Source organism: Protopterus annectens, chromosome 9.part0, assembly GCF_019279795.1.
Source record: "Protopterus annectens isolate FY-2018-M chromosome 9.part0, PAN1.0, whole genome shotgun sequence".
NCBI lineage: Eukaryota > Metazoa > Chordata > Ceratodontiformes > Protopteridae > Protopterus > Protopterus annectens.
This window is the reverse complement of record NC_056743.1, coordinates 1,478,555,133-1,478,582,063: the sequence shown is the minus strand read 5'-3', so window position 1 is coordinate 1,478,582,063 and position 26,931 is coordinate 1,478,555,133. Positions and strand designations below refer to the sequence as shown.

Genomic DNA, 26,931 nt, shown 5'->3' with positions numbered 1-26,931 from the left:
TTGTACTGTATGTGGAGCTTTTCTCCCCAGGCCTCTGCTGAAAATGAGTTCTGTAGACCCAGTCGGACCACCTCAGTAAAAAAAAGTCAAATAAATAAATATATGGTGAACTTTTCTGTAAAGGTTTTACATTTGTTCCTTCTACTAGGTTTAATTTAGTTGGAGATTTGATGGAGTTAAAATTGTATGTAGGTTCACTTTACAGATTCTGAAACAACTGAAAGCTAAGTAGATCCAGTATGTTTAATCCTTTTGGCTACATTTGAAAAAAAAAACTTGTGAAAGGGACCTAAGGGTATTAGCTTCCAAGGAAAGAAGAAAAGAAAATGAATTTAACCCTTGACAAGAGAAAACTGACAAGTTAATCAACAACTGTTCTATAAGGATTATGAAGCCAGACAAAGGAGGGGGTACATACCTCTCAACTGTACAGATGTTCACAGAATGTCTAGAATTTTTGCCTCATATTTTTGCTCTTTTCTCATAAAATTGTTGTTTTATGTCAAATCACTGAGGAATGAAGTCAAAATAATGATGGGCATTCGAGTTTCAGAATTCATACTCTCCATACAATTTATGTTAATGGAAAACCTGATATTCTATCAACTTTCTAAGTTTTTAAGAGCAATATTTAAAAATTGGCCCTATTTTGGGCCTTTGCCCCCACACTATTTATGGCTTTGTCCAGATTTCTTGCTGTAAGAGGTTATGATGGGAAAGGAGGCTGTGGTTATGGACAGTTTTGTTTGTTCACAAAAATTGTGACTGCAGTATTTAAACAACAGTGAATTTTTTTGTGTAAGTTACTAGGAACAAAATCAATATTGCTTACCCCAAAATAGATTTATGGTTGGAAGACCTGCTTTTATTGGAGGGCTGGTAAAACTTTGTTTGAATATCTGAAGGCATCTAAGCGAGTTACTCCTTGTATATTTAGTATTCTGAATGTTCAGAAATCTATTTCAGACTACCCGTTATGGCCTGTTGTTGTGGTTGGTGGATCCAAAGCTAACTATGTGGATTGCTGTTTAAAAGAATTTTTTCACAACAAAACATCTCAGTTGAAAGTCACACAGCATTTCTAAAAGAGCTGTACAATGCTGAATATGACGATGCCTTGATTTTCTTGGTACTAGATGTTAAAGATTCTTTTTAGTCATTCCACATGACTTTGGTCTTAAATGGTTTAATAAAGCTTTATTACAGGGCACTATTTAAGCAGGAGTCTATAAACATGTTGGTGGAAAGTATGGAGGTAGTCTTGTCAAACAACTTCATATTTTCAGAGCATGATTTTTTTTAAGCAAATTACAGAGGTTGCAATGGGAACGTCTGCTGCCCATGTGTTTGCTAATATTGTGCTGTGGTGGTGGTATAAGATGTGTATTTTTCCCTCCCAATTTATTACCTTAAATTATACTTTCATTTTCTTGATAACATTTATTTTATGGTCAGGAGACAATTCTTCATTGATAGATTCATTTGTGTACTGCAAAAATATCAGCTAGAATTTTGTCATTTAAGGGAGTTTAATGCCGATCAAATCTGTTTTTTAGGTGTTAAGATTTACAAGAACAAGTATGCTAAAAGATGTTCATCTACTATTCATAGAAAGGAAACACATTCTAATTCTGTGTTACATTAGTAACAGTTATTACCCACCACAGCAGAAAATAAATATCCTGAAGGGACAAAATGATTAGACTATAATGGTTAATATCAGATGGCAATGTGTTTTTAGAGGAAATGAACACTGTAGGTAAGATTTTCAGTGACAGAATGTATCCCTCTCTAAGTTGTTGTCTTTCGGGGTTGCCACAGCGGAACTCCGGTCCGCTAATGATTGGCAGTAGATTTTGACGAACGCCGACGTGTCAGCTCGACGTTCAACCTTCAACGAAGGCACGACCCATTTACGCATGTCTTTCGAATGCCACCCAACCGCGGGGAGGACATGCAGTCTCCACACAGAAAGCACTCCCCGCACTCCAGCCGAGAATCGAATGGGAGAACCTCTTGCTGTGAGGCAATCCCTCTCTATGTTGATGGAGGAAATTAGAAAAAAAGAAAGAAAACAATTAATAGAAGACCTCTTTATTATCAATCAGTTTTGAATACAAGTTTTATTAACAACATTATAAGTAACAATGACACAAATGGGAAAAAACTGTTGTACAGCCATGGTGTGCCTTCAAGAATGTTAGAAGCATTCTGGAAAACAGCTGGAGAAATGTTACTGATCCTAAGGGACTTCAGTCTCTTTTGGGAAAAGTACTATGTTCAGTTCATAAAAATGCATATCATTTAAAAAGGTTCTTCAAATAAGGACAACACAAACAGGCTGACAATTGTACAGCTAATAAAGGAATGGTGAAGTGTGGTAGCTGCAAACAATGCAGATTTATTTTTGAGGGAATACATTTTTACAATTTCTAACTTTCCTAAGGTAACTGTAATACAAATGTGATTGTATATCTTGCCCAACATTTGACATGTCCGGCATTCTATATTAAAATGCCCTCCAAAAAAAGAATGTATCAACATGTTTATGCAATTTCCAGGAGAAATGCTTTTAATGTATTGAGTAAGCATTCCTTTGAATGTTCAAAGTAAAGAAAAAAGCATATTTTTTTGTGTGTTTGAGAAGATTCCCATTTTGGTGGGAGAGGGAACTGGGAGGCACAACTAAAATTAAGAGAGTTATACTGACAATTGCTATTAAATGCAACAAACAAGCCAGGAATTAATGACACAATTTCTATTAATAGTTTATTATTGTTTAAAAGGGGCAATATATAAGTGCAGTGCAATGCAATTTTTTTCTCTTTTCTGATGCCATTTTTATGAATTTACAATGATAGAACTTGGGATATATGTATTTTTAAACATTTTTAATTGTATAAAGAAACACTTGTAATATGCTGGTTGACCACTAGATGGTGATATTGGATTAATTATAAAAGTTTTCGTTTGATGAAGTTATGTAGTTAATGTTGTTGTTTGTCTTTCGGCTTTTCCTGGTAATGGGTCACCACAGCGGAACTCCGGTCCGCTAATGATTGGCAGTAGATTTTTACAAAACGCCGAGGTGCTAGCTTGACGCCCAACCTTCAATGAAGGCACGCCCATTTACGCATGCATGTCTTTCGAACACTACCCAAGTTATGTAGTTAATAATGAACAAAATGCTTATGTTTATTAAAATCATTTAGCTTTTTCTGGCCTCCACTTTTTGTTTTTTAATCAGCTTTATGAATATAATATTCTGTATGGCTGTTGTCATTATCTCTACGGATGTGCATTCAAAATCCCACTGTCTCCTTATATCTTGAAATTTCCACTTTAAATTACAGCCTGCTGCTTGTGTAAAACCAGAGACAAATATTAAACTTAAACATTTGCTATAACACGTTTTGCATTGATATGCACTTTCTGAAGGATATGAAGTCTGAAACTCAAATGTCTTATTATTTAGTGACTACAAGTACTGTATGATTTGCCAGAACACCACAAATTTATAAGGAGCTTGCTTGTAAAACATGCTCAGTTATCCTACACTTTGCATAGATCCATTTAAAACGCCAACTCTGCTATATTCTGTCTGCTGTATTTTCCTGTAATGGGGCTGATAAATGGTTCAATCTGATCAGTGTTCTACTGCACTTAAATAAAAATAAACAAACAAATTAGCATACTAGGACCTATCCTTTTCTAATTGTTTATTAATGATGTAACTATCAACATACCTCCAGCAGTGTAGTATTTTAGACAGACATAAATAATAACTACACTGTTCAGAAACCATCACACAAGGTATTCAAATAAGCTGTACACCCATTTTAATCACCTCGGAAAATGGATATTGGCCAGAAAGCTACAGCTCAGCATTAATAAACTGGCTTTGATGCTATTTGGAGCACATCAAAGGTTAAACTAAAGTCCATTACTCTCAATCACTGAACCAAAGAATAATAAAATAAATCAGGATCCACACCTCAGGTTTAAACCCCATACAGAGGAAATGACAATTAAAGTAAGAAAACAGCTCAAAGTCTGTTACTCTATTACTAGTCTCCTAACCATTCAAGCTTGAAGGGCTCCGGTTCATAATGTTCTCATTCTACAGCTAGAAGGTGTCCTCTCCATACTATACTAAATCCCAGTCAAACACAATAGCTTTCCAAACCACTGCCAACAAAATCTGTCAATTCATTACTCTTGCCTTCTATACAAACACCACTGTATATCCCCACATGTCTTATGAGCTGATGGTAAGAACTTTATTTTACTACAGACATCTCTCTTTGAAAAAGTAATAGAAAAAAAATCCAAAAAAAAAGCTCTGGCTAACTGAAAACAATTCCCTGTGGTGATCTGTAAACTGATAACTTACTCCTAATTCTCAGAAAACCTTCTCACATGATTGAAAGAAATGTGCTCTTTCACCTGCTTCATAGATAATGGTAGGCATGTACTGATTACCCGCATCTCTCTTCAGTTTCTTACTGTAATCAATGAACAAATAATGTAGTTCATTAGCTGAAGTGAGATAGACCTGCCTCCACATGCATGTAAACAGACCCACTTTCATCTCTGACCTCTTGCCTTAATAATGTGCTTCCTCATAGCCATGTGTTTTATATGGCACTTTCATCTAATCATATATTTCTTGCTGATTTTGTTGTACCTTAGTGACAGTAAATATCCTCTCTATATCAATTAGCCTGTCTCCAGTTATCATCAGTGTAACAAATATACTAGTTATCTACAATGTAAAAGAGTCATTTGTAGTTTGAAATTAAAAATATTCTTATTTATAACTCGCATTACTGCAATCTCATTAATGCATCTATATGAAATTGATGTAAATGTGTGATGTTACTGTAACTACAGTAGCATACATTTGTACATGGAAATGGTAATCACAGCAGTACAATATATCAATGAAAATATTTATTTATTCTTTGGCAAAGCCAGAATTTCAGAATGGCTATTCAGCAGAGTTTCAGGGACAAAGGGAAATATGGGTTATGATACTGATTGTGAGAGGGGCTACAATAGTGATAAAGTCAATAATAGTAAATTTGGGGTACTAAGGGACTACTGGCAGGGAATGAGGATACACTGACATGTATTTATATTTCATCTAAAACTACTACTACACAGCTTAACAAAAATTTTGGGGAAAAATAATTAACTTTCAGCAAACAATGTTATTTGCAGGTGGGGAATGAAACCTGGTTTACAATAACGAAGGTGCTATCAGGGGGCCCTAGAAGGGAAAAATATAACAAAAAAGGATAGATCTCTGAAGAGGTATATGAAAATATTTGATACGGAAGATGAGAATTCAGTAGCAGGAACTCAGACAGGATTTACAAATTATTCCCAAGATACAATAACTAGGGTAGACCGGGTAGAAATTACATTTAATAGGGGCATTAATAATTAACTGAAAGCTTTGACATCTATCCAATAACTCTATCAGATTATGCATTAATAAAAACTAACATAAAGATGGAGGGTAATAATGTAAAAATGAGACATCTGCTTAAAATTATGTATGTATGTATGTATTTATTTATTTATTTGTCTTTGTTCACTGGGAAAGTCTGACTCGGTGATACCCATTTTCAGCAGAGGCCTGGGGAGAAAAGCTCCATTTGCTTACATTGCATTATACTAGGTTCCATTCAAACATGTAGCTACATTTCTATTTACATTTATACACAAAAAGTACGTATACGTTCCAAGATTTTACAGAGGTGGAAGTTACTACAGAGAAAGCACACATGCATCTTAGTGTATTGTACAGGCAGCAGTTACGTATAAAAACAGTTTTGTCCTTTCAATACAAGATTGAGAATATTATGCTTAAGGAGAGCACTTGGATAGTACTGTACAGTGAAAAAGTTTTAACCCTGTGATGAGCATGTGCAGGACCAGGATTGTTTTTTGTTTAAGCAGTGGTTTTAAAAGTACTGAGTTTGTTGGAGAGTTTTATTTGAATGGGGATAAAACTCCAGAGTTTAGCAACACACTGGAATTAGAGCGAGTCTCTTGCAACATAATCGGACTTATTTGTGAGTAATAAGAATTTGTTACTAGAACAGAGTTCTCTTGCTGGACAGTAGGGTAGTAATAAGTTTTGTAGCACAGGGCATTTTTCTGGATGATGAATCAGTTTGTGTGCTGTAGTTAGTTGTGAATATTTTAGACAGTTGTGCAGTTCAAGTCAGTTTAATTGCTTTCAAGTAAGACAATGGTGGGTCCTATGAGGGAGACTGGTGGCTAATTTAGCTACTTTATTGTACCAAGAGGCAGGTTTCTTTCTTTCAGTATTGTTTGTTTGTTAGGACAGCGGCGGCGTATAAGAGAGTCAGCAGTAAAAAGGTGGTGGCTAGAGTTTTTCTTGCAGTACCTGTAAGAAATTCATTGATCCTATAAAGAGAGCCTAGTTTCTGGTGTGTAGATTTAATGGTCATATTTGAAACTGTCATCTATTATAATGCCTAGAAGTTTACTGTGAGTTACAGTTTCAATGACAGTATTATTTGTTGACTTTATGATAAAAGATTGCTTTTGATTTTGGCAACTTTTTAAGGTGAAGAACATTAATTTAGTTTTCTTGGAGTTGAGTAGGAGGTTTGATTTCTTGGGCCAGATTTCTACAGAGAAGAAAGATTTTTGGGTAATTCCTTGGAGCTTATTTATTGCTGAAGTCGCACATATTAATGTTGAGTCATCTGCATACTGAGATAAACTAGCATGGTGAGTGGAGGTCATTAATAAATATATTAAATAGCAGAGGACCCAGGACAGATCCCTGGTTGAAAGGATGAGCAGGTTTGTTGCCATTTCACAGCTTGTTGCCTTCCAGATAGATAGCTAAAGAACCACAACAAGGAGGTGTAGTGAAAGTCCTACTGAGGAAAGTCGAATGAGCAGTTGCTGGCGCGAGACAGTATCAAATGCCTTTGACAAGTCTAAGAACATGGCGGACACAAGCAGACTGTCGTTTCTATGTTGGTTTATTATAATGGTGGTAGAGCAGTAGTGGTGCTGTGCTGAGGCCTAAAGCCATGAGGTGTTTCTGACAGCAAGTTAAATGAGGTTAGGTATTGCATCAGCTGCATATAGATGCATTTCTCTAATATTCTGGCGAGGGGGGGAGAATCGCTATCAGTCTGTAGTTATTAAACTCTGTAGATGTGCTGCCTTTGTGCAGCGGTATGATGTAGGATTTTTTTTCCACAGTGATGGGAAATATCTTTCTGCTATGGACCTATTAATTAGTATGGACACAGGGAAGGCTATGACTTCTGCAGCCATTTTTAGGTAGTGTGATGGTATTTGGTCTATAGCTACAGAAGTAGTTTTTAGTTTAAGGAGCAACTTCCTTATAAGAGAGCTAGGTACTGGACTAAAACTGAAGAGCTGTGGGTGATTTTGATTGGACAAGGGTAGTGAGGGAGCAGATATGTTACTGTCTAAGACAGATAATATTGATTGTATAAATTAGGACTTAAAACAGTGTGGGGATAGTCTGTCACATCGTCTGTTTTCGGAGAAGGACTAGTGGTCTTGCCAGGATGGAGTAGTTTATTTAGTGATGACCAAAAAAAGTTTGGGTTTGTTTATATGTTTGTCTTGTAGGCTGGTATAGTATTATTTGCTTATCCTGTGTTACATGTAGTTTTGCAAAGTTTCTAAGATGTCTAAATTGCTGGAAGGCATTCTGAGTTCTATTTTTATATCAGTTTTTACAGGGTTTATCCCTTTTTATCATGATTTTTTGTTTAGCAAGCCGCGGTGGTGTAGCGGTAGCGTTGTTGCCTCACAGCAAGAGGTTCTCCCGTTCGATTCTCGGCTGGAGAGCCTTCTGTGTGGAGTCTGCATGTCCTCCCCGTGGTCGAGTGGCGTTCGAAAAACATGCGTAGAATGGGCGTGCCTTCATTGAAGGTTGGGCGTTGAGCTGGCACCTCGGCACCGTAAAAATCTACTGCCAATCATTATCGTACCGGAGTTCCGCTGTGACGACCCCTAACCGGGAAAAGCAGAAAGAACAACACCATCATGATTTTTTGTTTACTTTGTCAGCCATGGTGCAGTGTTGGACTTTACTCTTTTTTTTTACATACTAGTGCTAGATTATTTAAGGTCTATAAGAACAAGTTATTAAAGTGTTCTACAGCAGTATCTAGCAGTTTTGTTCTAAGTACATTCTAGTTATATATTTTTAGTGTTTCACTGAAAATATCTTTGCTGAAATTGGCTGTATTTCACATTTGACTATAGATAATATGTTTATCTAGGTTATGGTGAGTTCTAATAACATATGTTGGTATGTGGTCACTTATGCTATCTGAGAAGCAGGCTACTTTTGTCAGTTTATCTGGTTTATTTGTAAGAATCCAATCTCATATTAAGTGTCTCCCTGTAGTTTTATTGATTCTAGTGGGTGTGGTTCTTAATTGCCTGAAGTTGTACAAGTTTATGGATTCAGTGGAGGTAGTGGAATTTATGCGTTGCCAGTCTATATTTAAGTCTCTAAGAATTAAACTTTCATGGTTAATTTGTTGGGATATCCAGTACAGGATGCTTTCAGCAGTATCAATGTTATTCCCTGGTGGTATACAAATTGCTATTAAACATACAGTTTTCTTACTGTTGATTTTTAGGAGTGTTGTTAGTAGTTCATTGTTAAATGTGGGTAACCTGTGGAAGTACGGTGATGGTTAAGGAATATTTTATACATGATTGCTACACCACCTGCATGCTTGTTTTGTCTGTCATGCCTGGGTATATTGTATCCGGGGGGGGGGGGTCTCATTATCCTTTTTAATTTTTTAACTACGTTTCACTGGCTATGACTACATCAGGGGTGTCTGTGGCAAGATAAGCATGCATGTCATGGATTGTATTGCACATACTTCTTAGGCTCATATTTAGTAAGGTGAGTATGGATTCTGTTTGTATTAGGTGACAGGTTTATTTTGGGGTTGGAAGTCATGGTTTTATGAACAATGGGACCAGGGTTGGGGAGAATATCTCCACTAATTTTTGGAATTAATATTTTACAGAGGGAAGAGTGTGGCCAGTTACATTTTAGTCTTGGTTTGATATCTGATCATAAGTTTGGGTGTTTAGTTTTAAGATATTTATAGAAAAATCAATCAGATGTTTGTTTGTAGAGATAGGGCACTGATATTCTTTGTGAGGATTGGTTGCATACCTCTCAACTGTACAGATTTTCGCAGAATGTCCAGATTTTTGCATTATATTTTTGGTCCATTTTTTCATAAAATTGTGGCTTTCTGACAAATTAGTGGCAAATCATTGAAGGCTGAAGTTGGAAAATAATGACAGACATTTGAGTTTTAGACTTCATATCCTTCATAAAATTTATGCTAATGCAAAACATATTATTCTATCAACTTTCTAAGTTTGTAAGAGCAATATTTCAAAATTGTCCCTATTTGTACCACTTTTTATGGCTTTGTCCAGAATTCTTACTTTAAGAGGTTGAGAGGTATGATTGGTTGAAGTCCTAAGTATTTGAAGGTGGTAGATTTGATAATTGGTGATAAAGGCTAGTAGAATGAGAATAGTAAAATAATCTGATTTAGGGGCATCTTATTTAACTTTTGTTTTATCTTTGTTGTAAATTAGGATAAAAAATGTTAATAGGGTAGTGGTTTGGTTGTAGAGATGTAATTGGATAGTTACAGGAGGCAAGGATTAAGACAATTTGAGAGAGGGCCTTGAGTAGTAAACACTAGAGTGGGCGTTACTATGTCAGTGATTGTACTGATTGTTTTCATACTGGAGGGAACTGATGGCAATGCTAAAAGGATTATGTGGCTGGTGCTATGGAAGTATAAATGTAGAGTAAGTCGTGGGATTTGGGGGTAGGGTAGGGTAGGGGAGTGGAGTGCACTTGAGTGCTAGTGAGGGCGAACAAAGCAGACTGAAAACATGTCAAGGGACAGAGAAAACAATTACAACCATAAATCTGTTGAGAGATAAGAAAAAGAACAATGCAGTTTGTTGGCTGTTGGTGAAGCACCCACCAAGAGGAGAAAACGCTGAGAGAAGAAAGGAGCCACTTTTGAGATTTTAAGTATTTTTCCTCTGTTTATTTGCTAAGTTTTTCTGCATAGCCACCTATTTTGAGCATTTTCTGGCTTTTTAAACTTGATTTCTGCATTAGTAACTGTATTTAGAGCACAACCTAGAGCTGTTTACTGAATTTCCTGTTTGCACTTATTTTTAAAATCGTTGTTTTTACTCAAAACTTGCATTTTATCTGTCTTTGGCCTAGCACTCTTGTGTGGGGTCATTTACTGCACTGTTATAACTTGTTGATACTTGTGAACCTCTGCTATCTCTGAAAAAAACAAAAAAATCTTGCTTTTTCCCACTTTTCTGAGATTTAAAAAAGTTCAGTTACAGGCTTGCTGTTCTTGAACTGTTTGTAAGTTTCTTGGAGGCCATTTTTTGCTTGGGCTAAAGGGAAGTCTCTCTGTTGATCAGTGGCAGTGAAAAACATTGAGCAGCCTGCCTGCCCCTGTGGGAGTGGTTACTGACTTGAAACTGTAGTTTTATTGGCCATTTTGGGTCAATTCCTAACTCCTTCATCTTCCTCTCTTAAAACCTGGTTGCCTCATGGTTTTGGCGTCTTTTCAGGCTTGTTGGCTGTTGGTGAAGCACCCACGAAGAGGAGAAAATGCTGAGAGAAGAAAGGAGCCACTTTTGAGATTTTAAGTATTTTTCCTCTGTTTATTTGCTAAGTTTTTCTGCATAGCCGCCTATTTTGAGCATTTTCTGGCTTGTTAAACTTGATTTCTGCATTAGTAACTGTATTTAGAGCACAACCTAGAGCTGTTTACTGAATTTCCTGTTTGCACTTATTTTTAAAATCGTTTTCTTCTCAAAACTTGCATTTTATCTGTCTTTGGCCTAGCACTCTTGTGTGGGGTCATTTACTGCACTGTTATAACTTGTTGATACTTGTGAACCTCTGCTATCTCTAAAAAAACAAAAAACAAAAAAAATCTTGCTTTTTTCCCCACTTTTCTGAGATTTAAAAAAGTTCAGTTACAGGCTTGCTGTTCTTGAACTATTTGTAAGTTTCTTGGAGGCCATTTTTTGCTTGGGCTAAAGGGAAGTCTCTCTGTTAATCAGTGGCAGTGAAAAACATTGAGCAGCCTGCCTGCCCCTGTGGGAGTGGTTACTGACTTGAAACTGTAGTTTTATTGGCCATTTTGGGTCAATTCCTAACTCCTTCATCTTCCTCTCTTAAAACCCTCTTTTGTGCGGTTTTGCGCATTTTTGTGCATAGCGCAACAGTGGGCAGCGCCGCCTAATTGGGTTTAAACTATTCCTGGCTCCACAAAGTCTGCTCTTCACTTTTTCCCTTAGAACTGCTCTATCTCTCAATTTAAACACCATATTCTCATTCTAAGGCCCTTCACTGGTCCTATTAAGTAATCCTACAAGTTAGCACTATTAAACCATAAGCACTACTTACTCTTATACTCTCTACGATTACCCTGTCCTCTATTGGTCCGTCTTAAATTCAGTTTCCCTATATTACTCTAGCATGTCCAAAGGTCAGTCAATGGTTTCCTCTCCAGTCCAGCTGGTGAATCTGGGAATTTTGAGGCAATGTTACAACTGTCTCATGTACACGGACAACCCTCTCCTCCACCAAACAGGTTCAAATATATGTGAGAGATGCAACTATTTAGCCAAACTGGAGGCTGAGCTCTCCCATCTTAAAACTGGTGTAACCAGTCAGGAGGAGAAGGTAACCTCACACAACACAATTCCAGTATCACGTAGTCCCACCACATCAGCGTACCAAACACATAAATACACAAAAACATACTCGGAGGCTCTAAATAAAAATCTACCTAAGCAACAGAAACCTCCAAAGCAGACATCCAAGCAAACGCTACCTCAAAACAAAACACACACAACACATAGCCCACAAAGTCAGTGTGCCAAGCAGCCACAGCCCTTAAGGCTGAATAACACACCTGATACTCTTGTAATAGGTGACTCTATTGTCAGACACACTGACGTCCCGCTCAACAGGCTGAATAAAGAGAAGGTCACGGTGAGCTGCCTGTCGGGTGCTAGGATCCGCCACATAATGCAAGCACTCAGGTCACTCCAAAGCAAATACAAATATGACTCAGTCATTGTACATGCTGGTGTGATTGACCTGAGACGTACCTCCCTGGACTACATGAAAAGAGACATAGAGGAGCTCTCTGATCATGTAGCCCAGGCTGGTATGACCCTGACCTTCAGCAGCATCTTACCCTCACCTAGAATTATGCCACAGTACAAAGACAAAATGATCGATTTTAACAATTGGCTAAAATTTTGGTGTCATTCAAAGGGGATCCAGTGTCTGTCAGTCTGGGATGACATGCTCAACAAGCCACGTTGCTTCGCTAGGGACGGCTTGCACCTGTCACCACTGGGCTTTCGGATATTGGCAAAGGCTCTTGCCACCCCCATAGTGCCTTTTTTAGGCAAGGCTCAAAAGTCAAACCCACCCCCAAAGACAGCACAAGGAACAAGAAACTAAGGGTAATGCTGCTTAACGCCAGAAGTCTTAACCTCAAGATGCATGCACTCAAAGCTCTCCTCTGTATGGAGAACATCGATATCTGTGCAGTGACAGAAACCTGGTTCAAGGATCCAGAGAGCACCCCAGCATTACCAGGCTATACCTCATATCATGCTTTTCGGCCCCAAAACCCGGACCGAACCACAAAAGGAGGGGGGAGTTTCCATATTTATCAAGGATATCCACACCTTCAGGTTAGTGGCATTGCACGAAGTATCGGAGACCATCCATGTGCAACTAACAGTGGGCAAGACTGCTTTTCAGTTTATAGCATCCTACAGACCACCCTCGCAAAGTCAAGAATCCCACTCGGCTTTCCTGAAAACATTGGAGAACATGAAGATATCTCTGAACACCATTATATTGGGTGACTTCAACTACCCAAACATTGACTGGGAGCACTACTCAAGCCCCAGCACCTTAGCCCAAAGGTTCCTGGAAATTATAAACTCAAATGCTATGGAACAACTAGTCACCACTCCCACAAGAGGGGGCAACATACTAGACCTGATCATTACCAACATGGGGACTCTATGCTCCACACCAGAAGTATATCCCTCATTGGTAAGATCAGACCATAAATTAATTTCACTGGATGTCCACATCCCGACCCCACCCCCAGCCCAGAAAACCACAGTGAAAAACTTCTCAAAAGCGAACTTCTCACTTCTCAAAACCAAAGTGGAATCCTTCAAGGCCCCAGGGCCAGTGGAAACTACGGCCCAAACTGCAGAATCCTATATAAACGCATTCTACGGATATCTCCAGGAATGCATGGATCATGCTATCCCAAACAAAACCAAGACCCAATCATCCAAAGGCAGGTGTCCAGTCTGGTGGACCCCTGCCATAAATAAACTGTACAACAGAAGGAGGAAGCTACTACATGATAGAGCAAAATCCCTAATAGGGAAGGTATCTCTGATCAGTACTAGCAAAAAATTACGATACCTCATAAAATCCTCCAAGGCCAGCTTCGAGAGAAAAATTGCACAGGACACCAAAGACAATCATAAGGCTTTTTTCAGTTATGTTAGGAACCTGGGATGCAACTCCCAGACCTGTTCTGAGTTGATTCTAAACGACAAAAAATACACTGAACCCACAGACATCGCCAATATCCTGGCAGACAGGTTCAGTGCAAACTTCTCCCCCCAAAAGAGCAAGTATCTATCCCAGCAGAGGGCTGCCTCCCAAACATCTCTGATGCTCAGGTGAAGGCTGCCCTCTCCAAAGCAAAAAACACTGCTTCCATGGGACCAGATGGTGTCCCAGGTTGCGTCCTACATGAACTCCAAGAGGAACTAATCCCTCAAATAAAACAGCTATACAATCTCAGCCTCACTACAGGATATGTGCCAACAGAATGGCGTACAGCAACAGTGGTCCCACTCCACAAAGGTGGAGCCTCTACAGAACCTGGAAACTATCACCCCATAAGCCTGACTAGCTTAGTCTGCAAGGCTATGGAGAGGATCATCATAGAGCTCATAAACGAAGACATTGGGGACCTACAGACACTAGATCCTACCCAGTTCGGCTTTGTCAAGGGCAGATCCTGCCTTTTGAACCTGGCTGACTTCTTCGAAACAGTCACCAAAGCCATAGATGAAGGGAAGGCAGTCCACACAGCCTATCTGGACCTTGCAAAGGCATTTGACAGAATACCTCACTCGGGCATCATAGATAAGCTATCCAGCTTAAATATAAACCCCTATGTCACACGATGGGTCGCAAACTGGCTCAAAGACAGAACCCACAGAGTAAGAGTTGCTGGAGCCATGTCAGACTCGAAACCGGTCACAAGTGGCATCCCACAGGGTTCTGTCCTGGGACCACTCTTGTTTGGTATATACTTTTCCGAGGTACAGGCAAACGTGGGAGGACTATGGCTCACCAAGTTTGCAGACGACTGTAAACTGGGCGCCATAATCGACTCTCCAGCTGACACAAACATCCTTCAAAAAGGTCTCACAGAGACAGATAACTGGTGCCAGCGCCATGGTTTAAAGCTAAATGCCAAAAAATGTATAGTCATACCCTTTGGCAAAAACAATGTGCCCACAAATTACCACATAGGCGGAAACCCATTAAGTACAGAGAAAGTTATTAGGGACCTGGGGACCCAAGTTGATAACAATCTCTCCTTTGAAAACCACATTGCCAAAGTGGTTAGAAAGACCTTCTACATAGCCCACCTCATCAAGAAGGGTTTCACATCTAGATCAAGAGAGGTAATCGTGCCCCTTTAATCATCCCTCATCAGACCCATCATAGAATACAATGCCCCTTTTGGGATGTACCTTACCCGACACCTGCAGCATTTAGAGAGACCCCAAAAGTATCTCACCAAGAGGATCAAGGGTCTCAAACAGATGCCATATGCTGCTCGGTTAAAAACACTCCAGCTCTACTCAGTTGCATACCTCCTAATTCGAGGCGCCCTATGCCTGACATACAAAGCTATGTCAAATCCAGAATTAATGGACATGCTCCACCTCAGTAAATCTAAATCCCTTAGAGCCACACGCTCGAGGGACTTGAACCTCAGCACAGAAATAAACAGAACTGGCTGGAGGGACAGGTTCATAACCCAGAGGCTCCCTTCGCTCTGGAATAGAATTCCAGTTCATGTGAGGCAGAGCACCTCACTGAAGCTCTTCAAGAAGAATCTCGATAGGTGGATGGGGGATCGTAGGTTTGTCCCAGGGATTACTCCCGTGTCACTATTAGACAGAGGCACAGTAAACTAAACCTTAAAAAGGGCACAGTATACTCAAATCAAGGGGTGGCGTAAGCCATACAGAATCGGGCTAGGCTTATAATTGCCCCAGGGCAGATAGCCTAGTATGAACCTATGAACCTAAAAGGCCTTTGTGCTAGTTGATGAATGTCTTGTTTTTATTTTACATTTGTTTACAGGGAGTGTCTGACTGAGCCCAAAAAAGGACTAGTTTTCAGCAGAGGCCTGGGGAGCATAGCTCCAAGTTACCTAGTAAATAAAGAATAACAGGTTACACAGGAATTGGTGACACAAATAAGTTGAAGACAAATTAATAAATAAAAGTAAAAAGCAAACAGTAATTCAAATAGTGCAGTAGGAATGATTAGTCATACATATTACACACTGTAATTGTTAGAGGTTGAATGCAACATAACAGAACAAAACAATACGTATATATATTTTTCATCTCATGGGAATGGGACAGCATTCTCACCAAACAAACAATTAAAATAAAAATATACAGTAATAAGTTGGAGATAAGTTTCAAACAAAAGAGTCAGGGAGTGCAAATATAGGATGAATAGTGTTAAGAATTTGCTGAAGGGGGTTTGTTGCTCTAGGACACAGTTTTAATAGGAGTTAGTCCTATATCACCTTGGCCTACCTCATGGTGACAACAGTAAAAAAAAATAGCACTTGACTGTTTGAACAACTGTGTAATGTAAGGAGGTTTCTACGGACTTTGAATTGCAAAGACCAAAAACCTACCTCAACCCCCACAGACCTGCAAAACAATGAAACAAAGTAAGGCAGAATGCAGTAGTTCAGCTCTGGAAAAATACTGGCTGAGAACTCAAAAGTGGTTACACAGGAAGAAAAATAAACTTAAGGAAGGGAGACAGTGGACTGCTAAAAACAATGAATTGAACACAGTTAAGGGAGAAAGTATCAGTGGGACTGCTGTGGTCTAAGAAAATGAAGCTACTAAAGTGGACAAAGTTCTTTGTTTTAAGCTGCCATGTTGTTGTTGTCTTTCGGCTTTTCCCGGTTAGGGGTCGCCACAGCGGAACTCCGGTCCGCTAATGATTGGCAGTAGATTTTCACGAACGTTGAGGTGCCAGCTCGACATTCAACCTTCAACGAAGGCACGACCATTTACGCATGTCTTTTGAACGCCCACCCAATCGCAAGGAGGACATGCAGACTCCACACAGAAGGCACTCCTCACACTCCAGGCGAGAATCGAACGGGAGAATCTCTTGCTGTGAGGCAACAATGCTATCGCTGCACCACCACGGAAGTCTGCCATAATATTTATAATTTACATACAAATATAGCCCATAGACTGGTGTCCAAACTGCAGATTCACTGCTACATACATATCTATTTGCTTGCAGGGACACTTCTATAGAAAAATATAAACACACTAAAGAGACAGCTGAGTGCACTGAATTGATGTTGACTGGAAAAAGGAATTTAAAGGATGGTAGTGGATAACATTCAATAGTTATTAAGGAAAATAGAGATCACTTCAAAAGGGATAGTTAGTGAGTAGGAACAACTGAAAATGGAGTTTAAAAACATTGAAGAAATAAGACAGAAAGACATGATGGAAAGTGTGATGATGTGAGGTATTGCCAGCTATGTCAGGAGAAGTAGGGCAGTGGATGTATAACATATGCCAGCATAGCTAGCTGGAGTTTTGTAAAGAATTAAATGTCATTTGTATATCAAACTTATTTGTACAGGTGCTTGTGTTGAAAATATATTTGTAAAGCTGCTTGTGTTAAAAATGTACCAACTGTGGGTCCTCCTGGACAGAAACAAATACACTTGTATGTCAGACTGTACTGCAACTGTTGAAATTAATATATTGTAATAGAGGATACTGGAAGAGAAGAGGTTAGTCTCAGTCCAGCTAACTTTGAAAACTAGTCTGAAATTAAATTACCTGGTTTAGGCCATAAAGATTGCATCTTACAGTTCTGATTGCAGCCAGAGCAAAAATGTCTGTGAAAACCAGGACTAGGAATCCTACTGTATTGTCCTTGGGGTGAACTAATTACTACCCTGGAAGGGTGGAAGTTTTTGAAATGGTTTTATGGCTTCCAGATGCTACAGCACATCTTAGCAACGCTATATATGTGTGTGTGTGTGTGTGTGTGTGTATTATAACACATATGTGCTAGATTCTGGTTCACTTTCTAGTAAAGGGGGTAGTGTGGGAACCAGACGTCAGATGACCAGATGTATATGATTTCATTCTGTAATCCAGCACTGAAATGATTCTTTAATACTATATGAGACAGAAGTCTCAGGGCAGTCTGTTTTTGAAACCCGAGAAAAAGAATGATCACTCAACCACTTTAGTTAGATCAGTCAGGAAAAAATAGTAAGATTAGTTAGGTACTGTATTTTCTGTATCTGTCTGAATCTATGCATCTGTATTATTTTTAATATTTCCTGTGGAGAATCTCTGGTGTTTACTGTGAATAGATATTTAGTATTTTCATGTTCTTTTATTATTTACTATTAAATATATTTAAACTTTCATTGTGGCTGGTCTTTTAGAGAATATTTTAACCTTTGAGAGTACTTATACTTATTTGGTGACACTGTGGCCTTTCCTGAAAGCCTTGCTGCACTGGTCAAACACTACCATTTGTATTAGTATTAATTTTACTTAGTACAAATGGGTACCCTTGTAAAAGCCTTAGGAGTCGCTGGCTTTTGAGTGTTCTGGTTGCAGTATCTGCCCAATAGTCTGGGTAGAGGGGGAATAGCAGGTAAATCTGTGCCGGCCTTTCCCAGATGTGTGTGTGTGTGTGTGTGTGTGTGTGTCTGTGAAAATCAAATCTCAATACGTATGCGAGTGTCAGCTACTTGGAGCAGGGAAGCAGAACACTGGTTTCACAGAGAGGGTGGTGAAGGTCTTGGCTTGGAACACTTGGCATAGGACTCAACTCTACAGCTGTGTCAGTGGGAAGTCATATTTGGGGCCTGGAGAGAGAGAGGGAACCCAGCCCCAGGATGGAGTGTGTTCCCTGTGTGCTGTTAAGAGAAACTGTGCTTGGTGCAGACAGCTGCATCTGGAAATACTGTGTGTATCTACTTTTGTTCCAAGTGAACATCCCTCACCAGTGTCAGTGTTGAGGACAGGCTCCTTGATTACTAGCCCAGAGCAAGGATGTCACAAAAAGAAGTAATAGGTTCATAGGTTAGTACTAGGCTAACTGCCCTTGCGAGCCATTGTAAGCCTAGCCAATTATCCCTTGTGAGACTCAAACCCTGCACCTTGTGTTTGTAAGGCAAACACCTTAACCCTTAGGCCACCCTCCCAACCCAATGAATTATTTAGAGGGGCTGGCAATGATTGAAGTACTAGAAAAGAAGGGGTCTCTTACACAACAAGAAGATGAACAATTGCAAAGTATGAAAGGGAAAATAAGGGACTATTTGAGCAATATGCCTGAGTTTAGAAAGGTTACTTTCAGGAAACTGTTTGGTAGCAACTCTAGAACACAGAAACATTTATCACACTGACTTAGGTAACAGAAAGTAGAATGTGTTGTAGTCATACTCATGGAGACTGCGACAAGTAAAATAACCAGAGATCCTATACAGGTATTAGAGATACTTAAGAATTTTTATGGAATAAACTATGTAAAGCAGATAAATTGGTAAACACATAGAACTGGCACAAATGAAACTATTTATGGAACTGTCGACCTACCTGGTTAAGAAACAGAAATAAAATTAATTAAAAAAATTAAAAGGGGTGTTAGGGGGCAACTACTTGTATAACTATTCACTTCTCACAGTTTCAAACTTTCTTTATTTTCTCTGAACGGCTTACCGCTATCCCTTTAAAAGATAAATACATTGTGCTTCACATATTTTACCCAGAGCACACTATTTCTCTGAACTGCTTATACAGTATCCCTTTAAAGGTTAACTCTATTGCATCTTGTAGCTTTCACTCAGACAGTACTGTTCAGAACTCTCATGACTAACTGCCATGCACATGCGGACTGCCTGTCTTCAGCCAGAAGCAGGTGTCAGTGGGGAAAAGCAACTAAGAAATAAATACCATGTTCATGCTTTGTATCATGTTTTCAAACCAGTTGGCTTAAAAAATGTCTATAGATTAAACTAAGGACATTAGTCTATAAACCCAGCTTTGTAAAAACTGGAGAAATTATTATATTTTAATATATAGATCTCGTGCAAAAATGGGAAAACGGCTGTGGGTGGATGGATACAATATGATCATAGGGTCATAGGTATACACTAGGCTATCGATCACCAAGGCCTGTATAAGTCTAGTTGTGCAACCCAAACCAACTGTGTCCCTATGTATCATGGACGTTTATTAGGAGAGGTTATGTTAGTTTCTAAAGGTTATATGACAGATAATAATACCTATTTGCTATCCGTAGGCCCACTGGACACACAAACCCTTTTCAAGGCTGACGTGGGAGCAATGTCTGGATAAATGACTTGCTCAAAGTCACACAGTAAGTAAATGAGGGCTGGAAGAATCAAACCCTTTACCTCAGGAACTAAAGCTCGCAACCTTTTGTCAACTGCCAGCCCTGTCAATACACGTGTACATCTCTTCCAGCAGCCCATGATCACAACAACATATTAACTGTAGCCTTCTTCTTTACAGCCTTTCTTATCATAAAACTACCCACCTTACATTTAAAATACATCTGACAGGATACTATACCAATCTACTTTTCAATATAACATGCAGTTTACATTTTTTTTTAAACACCTTTACTGAATTATCACTTGAGTCACAGGCAAATTTACATTTATATAAAAGTAATCAAACCATATTAACAAGTTCCCATTTACAAATATTATACATCACAGATATTGTTCTACATAGTATAATCAATCCAATTTTACATAAATTCTTCAGCTCATACCTTCCTCATCCCCCAAAAGTTTCTGCATGTATTATTCCCACAATTTCCATTTTTTCCATGTAATTTATTCCATCCCTTTTCTAAAGATCCACGTTCATGTTCTTTTATCTCTGTTACAATATTTACTAATTCAAGTATGGTTGGTTTAGACTTTGATTTCCATGTTCTAGTAATTGCTTTTTTGACAGCCACCAGAATTAAACTTAACAAGGTCTAGACAATTCAGATCCTGTACCCCAGCTCAAAAAAGAAAAATCATTTCCTTAGTTACACTCATTTGCTCACCCAGTATTCTTGACAGAGTACTCTGAATGGAATTTGTAAAGTCTGCCAACTCATTGCACTCTGAAAACATAAGTTCCCAGGTACCTTTGCTTCACAACTGCACCTCCAACATTTGCCATCTGCCTGAGAAAAAATTATTTGGCATCTACTCGGGGTATAAATGTACCTAGGCAAATCCTTCCAGGCAAAAATCCTAAATTGTCCAGATTTTGCTGCATATTTGGCGGCCGTACAGTACATAGTTATTTTTTATCCCGATATTAAGAACAAAACAGTTTCATTTGTAGTTACTTCTTGAGTTCTTTCAGTGTGCTAAATAATAATGAAATAAAGTACAGTTGAACTGTTTCAGTTCACCGATCAGTTTAACATAGTCAACAAACATCCAGTCTTTTGCTAACCATTACTACTCGCAAAACCACAATTCACATTCCCAAACTATATGCACTGGGATTGATGCATTGCAGGTCTCCCGTTTACATTGTTAGAGGTCTTCCTTCTGATCATCCCAGTCTCACAACACTGGTCTTGGATTCAAGTCCAAGGTACTCTTGATTATTCTAGTTAGCTTGTGGGCTTTTTTTCACTCAAGCATTTTCATTTGGAATAATGGTTTCATTGGCAAAGTTGGTGCACAGGCTTTCCTACTGTCAGAAGACTGAGATACAGAGTTCCCTTCATCTTGCTGGCTGACCCCTTTGTTGGCTAATTTTTTATTTCCTTCATAGTCTGTTCTGCATTCAAAAATGTCTTTGATCAACATGGAAAATATTTTGAAGACCGATGGGTATAGCAACTTAAATCTCACACCTGCATCTCAATGTCCCTTGAGTGCCAGGCTGCCTTTGCTTCTCTTCTTCCTGGTGGACAGCAAATAATCGTTTTTCGTAAACACCCGGAATATGTTAATACTTTTCTCCTCTGCCATAGTCTTCTCAGAAGCAGCTACTTCTGCTTGTATAATTATATCTTTACTATTACACATCTTGGCTACTTTCTAATGGCCAGATCTGGAGCATACAAGCCCTCTCAATTTAAAACGTCCTGCTGTGGAACACTGGTCCAGTTGCTCATCTGTACTTTCATAACATTAGTAGAGTATATTCTTTCCAGTTTCTCAGGTATAGAAACTGGACCTTGGTGTTTTCTATGTGTGCTGTACATTCTAACGCTATTTTTTTAAACAGTTACTCTTGAGAAGCCTCATATTCAAGCAGTCTTTTATTCATTTCAGCCTTTGATTTCTGCAGTTTTATCAGCACATCTGGCTAACTAAAGCTTCTTTTATTTTCCAGCCTTTTACATTTTCACTTTATATATTTCTCCAGAGTATCACTTTTTTAAACACCCGAGTGCATTTGGTTTTATTGTTTCCTTAAAAATTACTGAAAAACCTCTCCTGTACTAAAGCTGAAACCTAAGCTGCCTTTTTGCTGAACAACTGTAAGGTTCATCCCATTCAGAGCCTTTTCTATTCTTTTCTGATTGATTTTCACCTACTTTCTCCAAATGTCTTACTTGCTGGCATCTAAGCATTGTAATTACTAGGCAGTAACTGGATTTTACCTAAATGAATAACTTTTACTGGCTTTTTAAGCAATTTATCAGTTTTCACACTGGGACAGCTCTAATCAACCTGCTACTCTCTCTGTGTGCAGCCATCTTGAAAGTAAGTGTTTCAGTAAACATATTGCTTACTTAATAACCACAGGAAAGTGTAAATAACTTTCAACAGGTACACTGTGTTTATATATTTGCTTAATTGCTACTTTTTTAAGGACACTCTTTTACTGTCCATTTAAAATTTCACTGGCATGATACATAACTGTCAAATATACTGTGATTGTCAGGGATAACCAAACTTTTACAATATAATTTTCACTGGTCCTTCATGAAACATATGTACTAGTGCTGCAACAACTGGAATTACACCCATTATACAGGTAACCGTTACTTAACATCCTTCCGCACAACATCTGACTGCATTTACTTCTATTCTGTGCTAAGCACACTTAAATGTGGTCGGGTGTTGTGCAGGAGGATGTTAAGTGAAGCACAATGTAAAATATACAGTGTTCGCTAAAAATTCAATGGGATAGAACCTATCCCGGATGTTAAGTGAGTTACCTGTTATTTGTTAAGCATGCAAATTATAGATTGTTCACTGATCTGAAACTGCAGGTTAGTACAACCACCCCCTTACTGCTTTCTAAGTGAGAAGTAACAATAGTAAGTGTCCCTGATTACTTGAAGTTTTGTTCTTGAAAAAGCTATGAACTATGTCTTATGAAAGGTTCAACTTTAATCTGCTGACATGAAAGCTGCTGAAATTACTTTAATGGACAATCTCATTGTGATGGCCATTTAAATGACTGGGATTCAAAAACACTAGCTTGCCAATCTGTACTTAGTCCATTTTTTTATTGCAACAATATACAAGAAATGGTACTTGCAGGGGCTGTCCTCCAATACCCATCCTTATTACATATAACTAACTTCAGTTCTATGAAAAACTATGATAAAAGTCATTCAAAAACTAATGTTGCTGAATTCCACACTGAATTAAATGTGTCAAAATGGTGGTTTCAGACAAAGTGATTTCTGTACATTAAGAACTGGAGAAAACCCCAGGCCAAATGATTATGAAAGTCCAGCAATATGTATTTACTCATCAGAACTGCAGACATGAAGACAGAGCACATTTTCACTTTTTCAAAAGTGGTAATCATAGTAGTGGTTCACAAAGTTTAGTTTGCTTACAGCAACTAATCTATGAAGTGCATTTTACAGAATTATGTTTTGCTGAATAAAAGTTTAAGGGCTGTGACCTGGTCCAGTGGTCCAAGTCATTACATGAAAAAATCTAGAACTTTCATATTTCTCTCAGAGGTTAAGCAGATACGTCAGTCTCTCTATCAAGTAACAGATTCAGATGTAATAAATAAACACCTTCCCCAATAATGAAAATAAATTCCATCAGTGCAGATTCAAAAATGGAAGGTTCTAAACTGCTGTCCCAGTAGACGAATACTTTTGAAAAAAAAGTCTGCATTTGATATTTGTAGGGAGGGGTCCTGCCTCCTTTAGTAGCAGGATGGAACTAAGACAGCTAGCAGACCAGCGATTTCCCTCTCTGTTATACTGGTCACACAGGTCAAATTAATCAATACGCCAATGCAAGGGTTCAATACCTTCTTATTTCATTCTGTGATGTGCACTTCGGCATTTCAGTTTCATTGTAGTTGAATTCACCGGAGCATGCTATGGTAAAACCAGAACTGTCTGCGTCTTTAAAATGGCACTACTGTACTATTAGTAAATTTGATTTAGTTGTTTTTTATGCCATATAAAAAGAAAAAACTGATTTTTTTTTTTTACAGAAAAAGAAAACTGATTCTGACATCGTCAGTATATTTCTTCCCTTTGTCCATCAAAAGACTGACAGACTGCCATGCCTTCCAACACACAAGCTGTATATCCTACAGTACAACCAGAATATGAACTAATTTTTCTTGATGGCGATGGTTACCCTTGGAAAACTAAAGTACTGCGAGCAGGCAGTACATTTCGATCCATTATTGTTATTCCAGTTTGTGTAACTATGACGACCCAAAACTCTTGTAAAGACTGAGTGCCGCAGTATGACATAAATATGCGGTCTACCCCATCTTTTCTTACTCTTTGTCTTTGGGTATTCACTTCCCTATTCTGTAACCAATCTAACACTGATAGACAGATGTATATACACAAGATTTAAACTATCTTATTGTACTCAGAAAATGCTAAATATTTAATAATCTTGCTTGTTCTTGGCTTAATCAATTCAGATTGCCAGGTGTCTTGAAAGTGTTATGCTTACCTGCATTATTTCACACAAATATTTTTTTCTTTCGCGGTGTCCTATAAAAGACTTTTAATCCAGTGTTATCCAGAGAGTTAACAAAAAATGATGGTAAAACAATAACTGTAAACAATGCAGATTAGTGGGCACACTAATTTAAGATTAAAAAAATATGCAGTACACGCTGATAGAGGAGTAGCAGAAATTTTCTGTAAGATCAGGGAATGGAGGTGGTAAATCAACAGTCACAGTATGAAAGGGCATAGGTAAAAAATAATGATACATTCATTTGTACTCAGGTTGTCTCCCACTTTCTTTCTTTCTTTCATTTATCTTGATCCAGATTTGTAAATCAATCCTAGAAGGAAAATCAAGCTAGGTGTTGCATTACCCACCCCCCCCCACCCCAATATGTATATAAATATATACAAATTTTGTTTACTACTGATATCACTGGAAAATAAAAAAAACAGTTCTAATTTTCTGCAAATGTCTTGATGACAGCCATTACTGTTAATCTGATTGTATTCTGCTGCATTTGAATACATCACTGCAATGGTGATGATGGTTGTGTTTCTGTTACGCATCAGTTGAGGAACTTTTTATGGATATTACGCTTCAGTGCATACATTACAACAAAATGACAGATCTTAAAAGGGCATTACCACAGAAAGTGACCCCAGAGTAATACTTCACGAGTAACATTACACAGCAAGACTAAAAATAACTGAGTAAAACAAAAGAAAACTGACCTTCTTTTTCTGGACGTCCTGACTCCTCGACCCACGATGGCAACAGAGATGACGGTGAAGCAGGGGCACTGGAATCACACACTGCTTGCTTCTGCTCACTGTCATGTGCATCTCCCTCTGCAAGAGGGGACTGTGGCTCCTTCTTCTTAGGGGGCCCAAGATGACGTCTGGAGGAACTGGACAGCAGCTTCTTCAGGATATTAATTGGAGAAATGGTCACCTCCCAGTTGGTGATGCCGAAGTCTCTGAGGTGGGCCCTGGCGTGACTGGAGAGCCCTGCACGAGTGTCAAAACCAGCACCACAGAACTCACATCTCATTAAACTAAAGGTTTCAGGATCGAAATTTGCAACTGAAAAAGTAAGATAGAATATTTACTGCAAATCAGTCTCTTTCTTCTCCCTCTCTTTCTATGTGGTTACTTTGATGATATTTTAAATTGTTTTCTACCAGATTCCAACTTCTGATATTCCTATTCTTTCATAGGATTCCTTTCCTCATACAGAGCTAGTTATACTAGAAACAGACTACTACATCTAATATGGAAGGAGATTACTGACCACGTAGAATAAACAGACAAGTTCCTCTATGTCAAATCATAAAACTCAGCCATGGGTCTGGTGGCCAAATTAGTCTGGTCACCAAGTAAACTACTGCCTGGTATGATTTGTTAACATGCTGCCCTGACCAAGTTCCAGAAGGAAGACATTTGCTTTTTTCCTCAAGATAAAATGTTTACTGCACCACAGGTATTTAGGTGGTAGGGAACATGTGCATACTATGATCTGTATACCACTGCTATCTGATACAGAGAAAAAAAAAAACACATGGACTGTATTCACTCTGTGGTATGGCAATTCTGGGCAAAACTGAAAAATCTGAAATCTTTGCAGTACTTGGGCCTCCTATTTGCTCTTTTCAGACTCTGAAACTCACACCAAACACTAAAAATGTGTAAGCATCACTTCCTAAAGTATGTAGCGGGTACTCAGACATTAATCATCTGTGGGAAGTGTAACTTTTGAAGATACACACATGAGATATTTTAACTGTTTCACCCAATTAAACAATTACATGGATATGAAATGATGTAATTTGTGCAAATGAAAATCCAAACCCAGTTTCCACGTTCATATAGGTTCTTACTGTTCATCAAGGCTGTCCTCCTATGGACCATTGTCTGGAACATAATGAACTGAAAGTTCTAATACCCTGAGACCTGTTTAGAAAAACTAACATTCCTCATCACTGTCAGCATATCTCAAAATCCCAGGATGGCAAACTGGAATCATCCCAACGAAACTATATAAGTAAAAGTCTTTGCCTTTGGTATTTAACAAACACTGAATGAAAAACACACTGTATACCTATGTATATTACCGAGAACTCAAAACATTTTTAATGGATAAAGGCAAAATAACTGTGTTTTACAAGGCAACTGACATTACTAAGTAGATATCTACCACTATTTAGTGTAAACTATTGTTCAGAGTGCAGCAACAATAAAATGAATGGAAGAGGGGTAGTTTTAAGATATGGTCAAGAAGGCAGCTACAAGCAACATGCATTTCATAGCCCATTCTCACCCACAGGTTTTAATAATACTACAGTCCAGACATCTGAAAGAGAATGAAGTTATATAGGAAGATGAATCAGAAACAGGCCACAGGGGAAAAACAGCATAAAGGAACTATAGAATCCTAATGCAATCACAGACAGAAGCTGTAGTAAAAGACAAAATGCAGC

The 26,931-nt window shown here is 38.5% G+C and overlaps 1 protein-coding gene across 5 annotated transcripts in view; it reads right to left on the bottom strand.

The window, feature by feature from the left end:
* WIZ (WIZ zinc finger) overlaps positions 1-26,931 on the bottom strand; it is a 3,168,750-nt gene that overhangs the window by 1,704,064 nt on the left and 1,437,755 nt on the right. For all 5 annotated transcript variants that reach the window (XM_044084420.1, XM_044084417.1, XM_044084416.1 and 2 more), the window contains one exon: positions 25,187-25,537. In XM_044084420.1, the coding sequence (XP_043940355.1) occupies positions 25,187-25,537 (351 nt within the window). The remainder of the gene's footprint in view (positions 1-25,186; positions 25,538-26,931) is intronic.